Here is a 13,882-nt window from a genome sequence, read left to right as displayed (position 1 = left end):
AAGCAATGTTAAGACCTTCATCTATGGAGGTGCCTCCTCATGCTGTTCTCTAGCTAGTTGTCCACTGACCCTGCTCCTAGTGTCTGCAGTAGGATTTTCAAAAGGTCAGGATTCTTCAGTTTCCTCCAAATCAAATAGACGTGTTTTGAAAGAAAAGAGAGGATGAACTAAGCTGAGGATCCTCTGTACGCTATGAAATTGGTTATTTTGCTGGAGATCATCCTTCAAAACCATTGTGTGTTTGCATCCTCTCGACAGCTTAGCCCCATGTCATGTGGGTCCCTCTCCCCTGACCCCCACACTCCCCGCTTTTTTTGTCTTCCTCTCTCTATGAATGGGAGAGAGAAGAGATTTTCAGGTGAAGGGAAGAAGCTGTTGCCCTTTCTTCTGTTTGTGTCTCTCTGTTGCCCTGATGGAGTTTTACAGAGTTGTCCATCATCATGGCCTCTGCTGACCTCCTGCAAAACTCCCTTCTTCCTGCAGGAGCAAATTCAAGTTATCCCTGAGTCATTTTGCTTTAACAATAAGGAGTATTTCTACACAGAGCATGAGCCTGTGGGGAAAGGGCTTGGAACAGAGACCTGCCTTCAAATCTGAAAGATGGAGTTACCACAAAAACGTCTGCATCCTCAAACAGCATTTGACTATAGCACCAGACAGGGCTGCTTCCCTGCCTCAAGTGTGGGGCTGGTAGGTCCTCCTTACTCAAGAAATACCATCAGGGCACAGCAGCCAGCTCTGCCTACCTCTGCCTACCTCTACCAGCTCTACCAGGAGCAGACGGGCAACCTGAAATGGGTGTTCATGCCTGAGACCCTGAGGATTCTAATGCCAACTCAAAAATCATTAACGGTTACCAACTGAACGAGCCCACTGGCTTCTCACATCCAAGCTAAGTCACTGCTCTTCTCAACTTGCTGGCCATCTGCTCCTTTCCCAGTTCACCTCCCAGGATTTTAACCCTCCCCATGCACTGCAGCACAGGGGGAACCCACAGAAGCCAGTCCCCCTCCTAATCCCTGCATCCCTCCCTGCCTGTGCTGGGTCCCTGGCTCCTTGTGAACTCTCCCAACATGATTAATGTTGGATGGGAAGCATTCTCCAGGAGCACTGAGAGTGATCGGGATCCCACTGCCATGGGCAAGATGGGTATGAGTGCAAAACCAGCTTTCTGCATTCACTGGAAAGGATGGGCAAGTGGAGGGATCCTTATCACTGCTTAAGGAGGGAGAATTCCAACTCCAGGGAGCTTCTCCAAAGCATCCTCTTACATAAAGAAGGCTTGCAGACCTTGGCATACATGGTGGGAAGTAACATTTACATCTCCCCAATTGCTAGTCCACTTCAGCCTAAATTTGGGTTTTGGTGACATTTGAGAAGTGAGCAGGCATTATCATGAGTGATGCCAAGCCTTCAAATCATCCAAAAAGCATTATGGTCCTCCTTGGCCAACCTTAAAATTGCATAGAAGCCTCCAGAGGTGTTACATAGACACTGAACTACTTCTTGTCTGCTGTCCAAATGCACAGTCCTGACTTCTTCCAAGGCCTTGGGGGCCTTCTCCCTCTTTGCCTCCTTCCTGGTAGTGTCTGACATCCACCTGACTCCTGATTGAGATAAACCCATGGAAACCCACCTGGTTTTGGTACATTCATACATCTGCCCATGGGCAGGTGACTTTCCTGGGTGCTGGTGGCAAAGGAGTCATGAAATAATGAAGCTGGAGATGGAGAGAAGGGTGGACCATCCCCTCTGATGGCAGCGCACCCACCTGAATTTCTATATCCACGTGTGTGTCTATGTGTAAGGCAGGTGCTTAATCTGCTGTCATATACAATGGTGACGTACTCAATGCAGTAACGGGAGACTAGAGTGCTTTTGTCCCCTAGACCTCCCTGTCCAGCCCTGACTGTCTGCTACAGGAGCATAGATGCTTGCCGCTCATGTAGACCCTTACACACTGGCCACAAAAGGCACATCTGTCTGAATCTTCAGCTAGATCCCACCCTGGTGTCTTTCTTGCCTTCATGGACTGCTCCAGGCAGCATTTTCTGAGCATCTCTCGTATGCGTTCAGATCACAGGATTAAGCCTGATCCTGGAGGTTACAGCCATATTCACTTTGCAAGCATGAGTGCTGACACCTCATTTCACTAGGAGTCCTGCATCCAGAGCATGCACAGCAGAAACCAGAATCAGGCATCTCGCAGTGGTGTTTGACAATATCACACATCATTAAACATAAAACATCCTTGAAGGCATTCAAGAGGCATGGGAGAGAGGAGCAGGTCAGTGGGAATTTGACTTCATGTTTTTGGCTGAAGTGCCACAGAAGGCATCTCTGGGATCTTGTTTCCTTGGTGTGTGTGGTGGGTTGACCTTGGTCAGCAGTCAGACCCCCACCCAGCTGCTCACTCACCTCCCCTCCTCAACAGGACAGGGGGAGAAAATCAGATGAAAAAGCTCACAGACTGAGATTGGTACAGGGAGATCACTTACCTATTACTGTCACAGGCAAAACAGGCTAGATTTGGGGAAAATTAATTCAATTTATTGACAATTAAAGCAGATTTGGATGTCTGCCCAAGGTCTCCAGGGTGGTGGCTGTAAGCCCACAATCCTTGAACATCTCTGGGCCACTCAGGAGAAAAGGCATTTCATGGATCTGCTGCTGTAGCATCACTCCTGTGTGTCCTGGGTATTGCAGTTGCATCTTAATGGGTGTGCAGGTACACCTGTAAGAGTCTGGGGATTACCCACTTCTGTATTTGTGCTGTTATAGCCCTCTGCCTTGGTGCCAAAGAAGCTGGACACTGACACCTGGTTGTGAGTAAAACACCCTGGCTTGATGCTAGTGATGCTACTAGGTATCTTCAGCTTCATCTAACCTACTTTGGTTACAGCTCCCTTGCTTTGCCACACTGACAGTATGCTCAGATCAGATGGTCTCATGGCAATTGCTATCATCAAACTACCTGGCAGGTTTTGAAAACATATGGGGTGAAATTTGTTGCACTAGATGTTGGATATCCACAGTGCAAACACCTACTGCCACTGCAGGCGGCATGTATGGAGGGATGGGGAATGTCTCAGTGCAATATGCCAGACCTATTTCAGCTGGCTGGTTCAGAAGGAAATGATTTCAGTGCTAAAAGTGCCTATTCCTTTTCCCTGTCTCCTAAGGGAGCCACGAGTGCTTTGCTCCATCATAGGTGACTACCAGAGACTTCTTCAGGAGCAGGCTCAAGGTTGGTGTTAGGGGTTTTGTGATCTCCAGTTGATGTAGCTAGTTTGGGCCATGGAATTAATGCTGGCTCACTTGAAAGAGTGCTGTCTCCTGCCCTGTGTCTCTGTGCCTCCTCCTCCTCACCTCTGCTCCCTGAGCCAGGGAAGGGCAGGCAGGAGAGAGCAGATTTCCGTGATGGAGAGGTGGTGTGGCCGCAGTCTTACCCACCACATGCAACACAGGGCTGATGCCACACCATGCCTGGTGAATAAGTGGAATGTAATTGATAGGTCTTCATTAATTTATGAAGTCTTTTAGCAAAAAGATCAGTCATGTTAATTAAAAACTTGAAGAAAAAAATCTAGGACATACACAGTGCAATAGCATCAATGGAGCAAATGTTTTACTTAAGGGGATCTGCTGAGGAGCTATGCCTTGGGCTCCCCTCTCCACTCATCTGCACTTTGAATGATGCGTGCTCTTATCTGATGGAGCTTGGGGATTTCCCTCACCTAATTTTAGGCAACTAAAATTAAAGGAGTCTGGGCTCCTGCCCCTTGCCGTTACAGGAAAAGGGGAGATCAGGATGCACCTGAGCTGTCCCATTGCATGTTTCCTATCTAAGATGAGAAGGTCTCAGACGAGGTACAGGCTAACCACTAACTTTCCACTAACCAGAGAGTCCCTGCAAAGTGCCAGGCTCTGATTAAAATGCTGCATGGACAAATCCCACATGTTCCTGGCTGCACATAGGACTAGAAGAGACAGATCCTGTGCCCAGTGAGACTGTAGCTGCTTGCTGCTGAAAGCTGCTTCGGGAACAGGAACAGGAGACTTTATTTCTCCCCCCTCTTTCAAGATTGCCTCATATTGAGGTGGCCTGAATACCTGTTTAGGCAGTGAGGAGCACCAACCCATTCATAGAAGGTCACAGGCTCTGTGGCAGACAACAATATGAATCTGGCATCTCAACCCAATGCAGTGAGCCCCTCTTTGTCTGCGGCTACCTCCTGCCAGCCTCCCCCAGGAAAGCTTGGGGACCTGCTGTGGAGGTGTTGCAGTACGTAACCCAGGCTTTTGAAGTAGATGAGGAAGAAGCAGCTCATCAGGCTGCCCTGCTTTTTGATGGAGAGCCTTTCCCTTCCTGCATTCAGCATTATGACTAATTACTTCACATGCAAGGCTTGCTGCTCTGCATCACTGAGGATTAGCTGGCAGGGAGGCTCCCAGCCTTCCTTCTCAGCACTCACCCTTCAGCCACAACTTCAGCTCTATATTTAACCAACACGACCCTCAGTTCATTAGATGCATCATGATTTTTTTTCTACTGGGTTTAGATGAACGCCAGAAACGCTCACCTATTTTTCTGACCATAAAAGCTTCCCAGCTGAGTCTTGCATCAGCCTGATTTCAATTCCTTTCAAGAAGGGAAGCTCTCTGAAGCTTTCTGCCCACCACAAATCTTCATGAAATGGCTTTTATGAAGCCCCTGTTAAAACTCAGACCATGTCTGTCTAAAAAATTGGTCAGGCTTTGCCATTCTTCCAATGTGGGCAGGAGAAAGCTGGGAGCTGGGGAGCAAAGGGAATTTCTATTGGTTAAAGGACATGCAGGTGAGATAGTGTTTTCTACCTACTTTTTGAGACACAGTCTAATAGGGCCTTGTTTATGTCTAAGGCAGCTTTATATTTTCTTTGTGAGTCATCTTCTGTATACATACCATACTAATTAGACATATAAATGAAGAGTTAATGATAAAAACCCCAAAAGCTTTGCCATGTACAAATTTCTGGACTATTGATTTGTTCAAAATGTGAAACTGTATCTCCAAGTGAGGAGCAGTTATTCCTTTTGGAAAAGTTCAAACTACCATTAAAGCTTCCACAGAAGTGTTATCTCTGGTATAAGCATTTTTTTGAACACAGGAAGAAACTCACTGAAGCTTATGCTTCAGTTTGTTTCATCAAATGCTACTCTATAACTGATTTCAGCATAAGGATTAGAGATCTGCTTTTAGCCTGAAACCTTGAGGACAGGGGATTTCAAAGCTCTGGGTGATTTATTTTTCAGGACTGTCATTTCTGGGAGGGGACAAAATACGTGTCACAGGATTTCAACATAATCAACATCTCTTCTTTCTGGTTTATGCACAAACATAACCCTATCCTTCCTTTTGAAGTATATATATGTATGTACACAAATGCAAGTCCTTTAGTAAGGCTGCCTTAACAAGGATAAACATCTAAGCACATACCTGTGCAGCCTAAGTCAAATCAACACCTCAGCCAGATCAGAAAGCAATGTGCTTGAGTGGCCGCTGATGCAAAAATATTTGCACAGCATGAGCACTGCAGCAGATGGATGTAGCTTCACTTGCTTCCCTAAAATTACCCTGCTTCCCACCAGTGAAGGATCAAGCTGGAAGAGCTCAGACCAGGTAGTGAAAAGCAAAGGCCAGCTCTGTCACATTGCCCTTGCCCCAGCCCTGCAACCCATCATTAAAATCCCTAGAGCTAAACCTGCAGTGAGGTATTGCTGGAGATGAAGGATGGGTGAGACTAAAAGCAGCATCGTTCACATTCCTCCCCACTGCATTTCTCAGCGCAAAATGCTTTTGTTGACCTGTAAACACCTCTATGCCCTGAAGCATGACATCCATGAACACACATCCTTTGACACATCACAAAACCTTTATTAGTGTTTATCAGTGACACAGATTACAGGAACCAAAGGCAATTAAATAACATTTAACTTGACCACAGACTCAAGAAATACAAGTCACATTTGGCAAGGCAAACTTCTCAGTACACTGGGTTGCTTAGGTTATTATTACACAGAGAAAGAAGAATTTCCCTTACAAGGATCTACATATTCAGGATATTATTATTAATTACTATTGTGTCTTTTAGACAGTTCCTTTGGCAAGAATTCCCATTTTTTAAGCTTTTATTATATAAAAATATAACCAATTTTCATTATGTACAAACATTACATTACACAATGTACAGGTTAAAAACACTACAAAAAAATGGCAGGCTATGGGTGAACCAAAAGAGGAAAAAAACAACCCCTCAATGTAGAAAACATGACAAAAAATTTAAATACTGCACATTTCATAAAAATTACATTAACTACAAACAATCTTTTTTTGTTTGCAAATACCAAACAGTACTGATGTGATTGGAAATCTTTCCCAACAACTTCATCTTTAAGGCACATCTTGCATATTTACACGTTCGACACCAGACCCGGTCAATAACTTAAAGGCTCTCAGGAGTGACCTAGTCGTGTGCGCGCAGGGACGTTGTGTACTCAGGTGAGGAGCGTGTTGGGCTACACCTTCTCCGCTGTGTCCGTCTGGGGACCCAGGTATCTAGTGGAAGGAGCTGGGTAGAGGGGCACCCCAATCTCCTGCAGGTCGGGGAGCCGTGCGGGGCGCGGTGGGGAGAGCAGCGTGATCGTCCGGTCAAAGTCCCTGTGCAGCACTTTCTCATAGACGCTCTGAAGCCCCACTGTTTTGGGCAGCTGGGCTTGGTAAAAGTTGTCCCTGCGCAGGGGATCCCTGGGCAGGGACGTGCTCTTGCAGAAGGTGGAGAGGGGAGCTGAGGGATGGGGGGAAGGGTGCGGGTTAGCTCGGCTGCAGGAGGGGCTCCAGCAGCGGTCTGAGTGGCCCAAGATCTTGCACTCGGCTGTGCATGCCCACAGCCCTAGAGAGGAAGAGAGAGAGAGATTGGAGAAACCTGTCGTTACTGCAGGAGTAAATCCACATCATCAGTAATCCTCAGAGCCATCATTCACGGGATGATTCAATGCACTGACAGTGGGAGTCGGGAGTGTTGCTCTATGGCACCACAAAACACTCTTGGGAAGGTCACATCTTTTTGCTAGGGACAGTCCTCACAATCCTAACTTCAAGGGAAGCTTTCTGGGGAGGAAAAAAACTCCAATCCCACAGTACTTCCAGCGTCTGCTAATTTGTGCTGGGCACTCAGCGTGGAGAGGAATCAGCATCACATCAAAAGGCAGTTTGCACCACTCAGAGCCAGATTTCCCCCTCCAGGTGCCCTGCCTAATCACTGTGCCCCAGGGATGGGTTCCCCTGTCCACCTCCCTGTCTGGCTGCCTGTCTGAAGGGCTGAGCCCTTACCGTTCTGCATGTGCGTGATGAGATCTTTCTTCAGGGCATCTCCGCTGATATCTGAGTCACTGTCATTGAAATCGCTGTCACCTTTGCCGCTGTCTTTGCCACTGAACTTCTCTGCCTCTCGGCCGGAGATGGTGTTGAATGAGTGCCCCTTCCAAATGGCCACGGGGGGAGCAGGCTCCTTGCTGTAGCTTGGAGTGGCAGTGAAACCCTGCTGGGGTGAGAGGATCAAAGGAGACAGGAGAGAGGGAAGTGGTGAAGGGTAAATCAACATTGGAGTTGCACCTCTGTGATTCACACCCTCCAAGACACCACAAACCACCCCCCTTTCAGCCCCCTTTCTCTACGATGGGACCTTACCTCCCCGCTCGGTCCTCTCAGCCTCTTCTGACCCTCATACAGGCAAGTGCTGTCACTGCTGCTCTCAGCAGTGGAGATCTCTTCAGCAGCTGGAGAAGGGTCAGGGCTGGTGAAAGAGGTTTTGCTGGGAAAGGTTCGTACCTCAAACACATTCCCCCTCTGGCTGCTCTCCTCCTGCTGGCCCTTCTCCAGATGGGAGATGTCTATCTGGTCCTTCAAGGATGAGTTGTTTTTGATCTCGTTCCCCTTCTTGCGCCTGTTGCAAGTGGTGGCAATGGTGATGATGGCCACCAGCAGGAGGGTGCAGCTGCCTGCCAGGACAATGATCACGATCAGAGGGATGTCCCACTGCAAAGCCTTTCCTTCCCAGGAGCCGGGCTTGGCTATCTCCTGCATACTGGAAGGGGCAGTGGCAGTCACCAGGAAGTTGACTGTGGCTGTTGTGGCCAGGGGGGGTTTGCCATTGTCTGTCACGGTGAGGATGATCTTGAACAGCTGCCCCAGCTCTTCAGAGAGGTCGCCCCTCAGCACGATGTCCCCAGTGCTTGGGTTGATGGTGAAGAGGTCCTGCTGAGGCTCTTCCACGAAGGCAAAGGTGAGCTCAGCATTGGCCCCATCATCTGCATCTCGAGCTTTGATCTGGGCCACCAGGGAGTCACGAGAGGTCTTGCTGGACACTCCAATTTCTGCTGTCCCATTGGTAAGCACTGGGTGGATGATGACAGGAGGGTTGTCATTCTGGTCCACCATCCTAACTTTGACAAGGGTGCTGCTGGACAGCTGCGGGGAGCCACCATCAGTGGCCTGGATCCTCAGGTCCAACTGCTTGAGGATCTCATAGTTGAACGTCCTGAGAGCATAGATGGCTCCGGTGGCGGGGTCCACCGAGACGTAGGTGGAGATGGGTGCCCCCATGACCTGTGTCTCCAGGAGTCGGTAGGTGACCTTACCGTTGTGGCCAAGATCGGGGTCACGGGCCACCACGGTGGTGATGTAGGCACCTGGCGGGTTGTTCTCTGGCACAGCCACCTCGTAGAGGGGCTTGGCAAAGAGCGGTGCGTTGTCATTCTCATCGCTCACCCGCACCGTGTATTGGCGAACGGTCTTGAAGGGTGGGGAGCCCAGGTCCTCGGCCACCACAGTGAGGTTGTACTCGGGGATGCGCTCGCGGTCCAGCGCTGCTGTGGTGACGATCATATAGCTGTCCTCGTAGGCTCGCTGCAGGGCAAAGTGGTCGTGCCCACGGAGGCTGCAGCGCACCTGCCCGTTGGCACCTGAGTCACGGTCTGAGGCGCTGACGAGGGCCACAAAACTCTCGCTGGCTGCCGCCTCGCTCACGTAGGCCACACCAGCGGCGCTGGCGGCCCCACGGAGGGCGCTGATGCTGATGCGTGGCGCGTTGTCATTGACATCAGTGAGGCGCACGACAACGGTGCAGGTGGCGGCACGAGGGCTGGTGCCACGGTCCTGGGCTCGCACGTCCAGCTCGTAGGTGCGAGTGCGCTCATAGTCCACAGTGGCCTCCAGGGTGAGGCGGCCTGAGCGTGGGTCAAGGCGGAAGAGCCGCCGCGCCTCGGGGGGCACCTGGCTGCTAAAGGCGTAGATCACCTCGCCATTGGGGCCCTCATCAGGGTCAGCGGCATCCAGATCGAGCAGCAGGGAGCCGGGCGGTGCGTCCTCAGGCAGCTCGACTGTGACCGAGCTCTGGGCGAAGGTGGGGCTGTTGTCATTGGCATCGAGGACGCGGACATGCACAGTGGCCGTGCCTGAGCGTGCCGGGCTGCCACCATCCTTGGCCACCAGCTCCAGCGTGTAGGATGGCTGGCGCTCACGGTCCAGCTCCTGGAGCAGCACCAGGTCAGCACAGCGTGCCCCATCCGCCCGTGTCTGTGCCTCCACTCCAAAGTGACTGTTGAGGGAGACTTGGAAGCTTTGGATGGAGTTGGAGCCCACATCCTCATCCACAGCCACCTCCAGAGGGAGGCGAGTGCCAGGTGCGGCACTCTCCGACACCTCCAGTGTCATCTGGGCACGGGGGAAGCGCGGCGCGTTGTCGTTGATGTCACGCACCTCCAGCTCCACGTGCACTAGGCGGTAGCGCTCCCGCCAGCAGCTCACTACATCGAAGGCGAGGACGCACTGGGGGGCCTGCCCACACAGCTGCTCCCGGTCCAGCCCTGCTTCACCGATGCTCAGCTGCCCGTCCTCCTCCCGCACCCGCACCAGGGAGCTGTTGCTGAACTGCCGCATCAGTCGAAAGCTCATCTCCCCCGGCGCCTTCACTGGCATCTCGTCGGCCAGCGTGCCGATCACTGTGCCCGGCGCGCCCTCCTCGTCGGTGCGGTACCTCACCGTCTTGCCGCGGGACAGGGCCAGCAGGCAGGCGGCGGCCAGCAGCCGCAGCGGGCTTCTCATGGCTCGGCCCGACGGGGCAGTCCGGGGTGGCGGTGCTGGTGTTTGTGTGTGTTGGGAAGCGATGCACGGTACCACGCACGGCGCCGCTCTGCCTCCACCGCCGTCTGCATCTTTCCGCGCCTCCGTGCCGCCTTTCATAGACGGCGGTATGCAAATGAGCGGGAGGCCGAGCCAATGGGAGGCGGCGGTTCCCGAGACGGGGCGGTTTCCGCGCCCGGCGCGAGCGGGCGCGGGGTACGGGCGCGGGGCTCTGCCCTTTTGTCTTCATCAGTTCTGCGGGGTTTGGGGCTTTTTTCCCCCCTTTTCTCCCCCTTTATCCATTTCCCCCCCTTTATTTCTTTTATTTTTCCTATTCTTCTCTTCCCCTGCTTCCCGTCTTCTCTCCCTCTCGGGATGCGCGGCAGCGGAGCTGGCGCAGCGCGGAGCAAAATGCGCGGCGGGGCTTGTTAATCGTGCCGCAGGTCGAACAGGTGCCGTGGCTTGTCGCCCCGTGTCGCGACATGCCGCCCTGTGGCGTGGCATGTCGCCCCGTGGCGTGTCGCGGCTTGTCGGTGCATGTCGCGGCGTGTCGCGCGGTGGTTGCGCGGATTAGCGGGTTTTTGGGGAGGGGGAGGAGGGTCCCGGCATTCATCTGCGCGGCCGGAGTGGTGTGTTCCTCGCGCGAGAGCCTGTGATCAGCGGCGTTAAGTCGCCTTTCAGAAGGTGTTCCCGCATGCTTTAGTATGCGTGTCAGCGCCCGGGTTTCTTAAGCCTGGGGCACTAGCAGGCGAGGAGGGGAAAAAAAAAAAAAAAGAAGAAAAAAAGAAGGGAAAAAAAAGTTCCAAATAGGATTTAGCATAAGCTTGAGGAGATTTGGAAAGGTTTCAAAGATCAGGCTGTATCAAAGGCTTATGAAGCCCTCGTTAGCTGTAGAAATATAATAGCATGGCAGGCTATCCCATTCGAGGAACCAATGTCTGTATTATTTCACTATGACAGGCTAAAGGGAGAGAAAGTTGAACAGTTTCCACAGAGGAGTTGGACTAAGTTGAATATAATGAGCAAACGCCACATGTATCCATTATGTCCCTCTATTCATTCCCAATCACTGCCATAACTCTTTGACTAAACGATGATGAGCGCTGAATTAGACACAATGCCCTGCTCATATTAAAATACATTTAAGACCTATCCCTCCTGGTGCCCTGTTACGCCTATTCACAGGATTTTCCTTTTGTCCTAATAGGGCCTCTCTGGGAAGCAACACCAGTCTCGTTCCAGAATAACAAAATAACAGCATGAGGCTGAAACCTGGCACGAACCGGGGGAACGAAACCATCTGCCCCGCGAGGCACCGGGGCCTTGCGCGGAGACCCGAGTCCCGAGCAGCCTCTCGGTGCCTCGGCAGCCATGGGCAGGAGGCTCGGTGGGGATGGAGGCTGGGGGTCCTCAGGGGCAGCTGGGTCCCCGAGAAACTGCGTGACCTTCATTCCCTCATTCCCTCTTCTCTTTCTTCTTTTTCCTTCTTCCATTTTTAGTTCCCTTTCCTTCTTCCTTGCCTCCTTCTCTTTTCCTTCCCTCTTTTTCCTCCACCTTTCCCTTCTTCCCTCTTCCCTTTCCTCCTTTCATTCTTGCTTCCCACTCCCTTGTTCATCTTTCCTTTCCCTCTTTCATCTCACTTTTCCTCCTTTCCTTTCCTTTCCTTTCCTTTCCTTTCCTTTCCTTTCCTTTCCTTTCCTTTCCTTTCCTTTCCTTTCCTTTCCTTTCCTTCCCCTTCCCCTTCCCCTTCCCCTTCCCCTTCCCCTTCCCCTTCCCCTTTCCCTTTCCCTTTCCCCTCTTTCTTTGCCTTTTAAAGAAAGCAGGGGACACAAATGGGACGCGGTTCGTTCCCTCCTCGCCCCGGTTTCCTCTGGACACCCGCTCCTCCGGGCACCCGACGCGATGTGGCACTCGCGGCAGAAGCACCCCAGGCGCTGCGCGGGCGCTGCGAGGGGCGGCACGCGCGGGGGGGTGTGTGTGTGTGTGCGGCGGGGTGCCCGCAGCTCCGGCTTATGGAAATGGGATTTAAATGGGGCCTCGGCTCTGGCTGCGGGGCCGGGGATCCGCTCTGCCGCCAACTAAAGCCCCCCAAGCTCCTGCTTTCCATACGAAAAGCCTCCGCGCGGCTCCTTCCTCCCGCCCGCCGGAGCTCCGCAGGCGCCTGTCCAGCGGAGCGGGCAGCGCCCGAGCCAGGCCGGGCACTTTTGGGTCACCCTGGGTCCCCCCGAGACCCCTTGGGCCGGGATCCGGACCGGGTCGAGGTCCGGGGACCAGGTTGGGCTGCGCGCCTGGGAACGGGTCCAGCGGTCGGTAGCGGGCAGCGGGCAGCAGAGCGGCCCCTCGTGTGTAACAGGATTATCTTTGCCATTTCAAGTTCCATACAGCATGTAATTTATTTTTAATTAGGATTAGATCGAGCAGGGAAGGAGACCAGACCTCACCCCCCTCCTTTGCCCCTCCCCGCAAAGACATGGCTATTCCACGAGGAGCTCTTATTCTTTATTAAAAGAAATAATTAATCAATCAATCAATAAAGCAGGACTTACAATTGCCTCCCATGCACATTGAAGGAAAGAAGGGTGAAAAGGGCTGTCTTTTCAATGTGTGCTCAAGTATTTGGGTCAGAAAAGGCTTGGAAATCTTCCTTCTTTCCCATCCACCCAGTCCCCATCTCATGCACCTTCTATCCAAAACCATTCTTAAGAGGGCCCCAGTGGGGTCTTGCTCCTCTTGCCTTTTTATTTTAGAGGGCAAATGCACTTTCTGTGTGCCTGGGTTCTTGTTTCACAGTCATGACTTTGATTTAAAAAAATACCTGTTATCAGTTGCTCTGCTGGAGCAAAGCCTTCTCCCCAGTAGTTTGGGTAAAGTCCATTACAGAAATGTTCTGAAAGGCTAGTGAAGAATCCCGTTTTGCAGCTCGGAAATAAACATACGGATCAGCTGCGTTAAAAGCACTTCTTTGAAATATTGTGGTTAAACAGCCCAGATTGGTTGATTGCTCCATGTGGAGACATATGTTCTTGCAAACTGTGCGTATTGTTACTAATGGGGATTCTCACACCACAGCCTTTCCTTTGAATCTTAGGCGCTGGTAGTTTCTCTGGAGCTGTTGCAAGGTTGTTTTAATAATTTACCAGCTCTCTTGCACTTAGCGTTGTTGCGGAGACTCAGAGCCTGCTAAGAAGCTAAGAAGTAGGCATTTTGCAGTGTCCGGAGGTCTGATCTTTGCTGCCAGCCTCCTTCCCATACTTCTTAGACACAAAAATCAAAGCTGCTCCCAGAGTTGGGTGTCAGGCAAAGGAAAAAGCAAGACTAACTGCTATGAACCTGAATGCCTGGGTAATTTGCTGCTCCTAATAGGTGGAAGGACTCGTACACCCACCAGCCTGATGCCGACAGCAACCAAGGCAGTGTTGGCCAGCAAATCACTTCAGGTTCTCTTTTGTTTTTTAGATTTAAATTTTAAATTTTCCCTGATTCTGATCCAGCTCAGAAGTAAAGTTTGTGGGCACTTTTTCCTCTCCTCACATATAGCCTTACATGGGGTGACAAAACCCAAGGATCTCCTCTTCTTCCCTTCACCCCTTAAGCTAAGCATAGGCGCTTATTGCTGACCCTTTTCACCATGACCTACAGCACAGTAAGTTTTCAGGTGTCCCAAGGTTCCAGTATCCCCAATGCAACAGAGTAAGACTTTCCTCCTTGCAGCAGCTGCCT

The 13,882-nt window shown here is 51.5% G+C and overlaps 1 protein-coding gene across 1 annotated transcript; it reads right to left on the bottom strand.

The window, feature by feature from the left end:
- Positions 1-6,558: 6,558 nt before the first annotated feature.
- On the bottom strand, positions 6,559-10,282 carry PCDH8 (protocadherin 8; the record flags this gene model as incomplete). Its single annotated transcript, XM_080613545.1, has 3 exons — positions 6,559-6,932; positions 7,373-7,583; positions 7,730-10,282. The coding sequence occupies 3 exons, from the start codon at positions 10,280-10,282 to the stop codon at positions 6,559-6,561; spliced, it is 3,138 nt and encodes a 1,045-aa protein (XP_080469671.1).
- Between the last annotated feature and the right edge of the window lie 3,600 nt (positions 10,283-13,882).

This window comes from Psittacula echo (assembly GCF_963264785.1).
Source record: "Psittacula echo genome assembly, chromosome: 3".
NCBI lineage: Eukaryota > Metazoa > Chordata > Aves > Psittaciformes > Psittacidae > Psittacula > Psittacula echo.
Note: the sequence above shows the minus strand (reverse complement) of the source record. Positions and strands in the feature narration are given on the sequence as shown.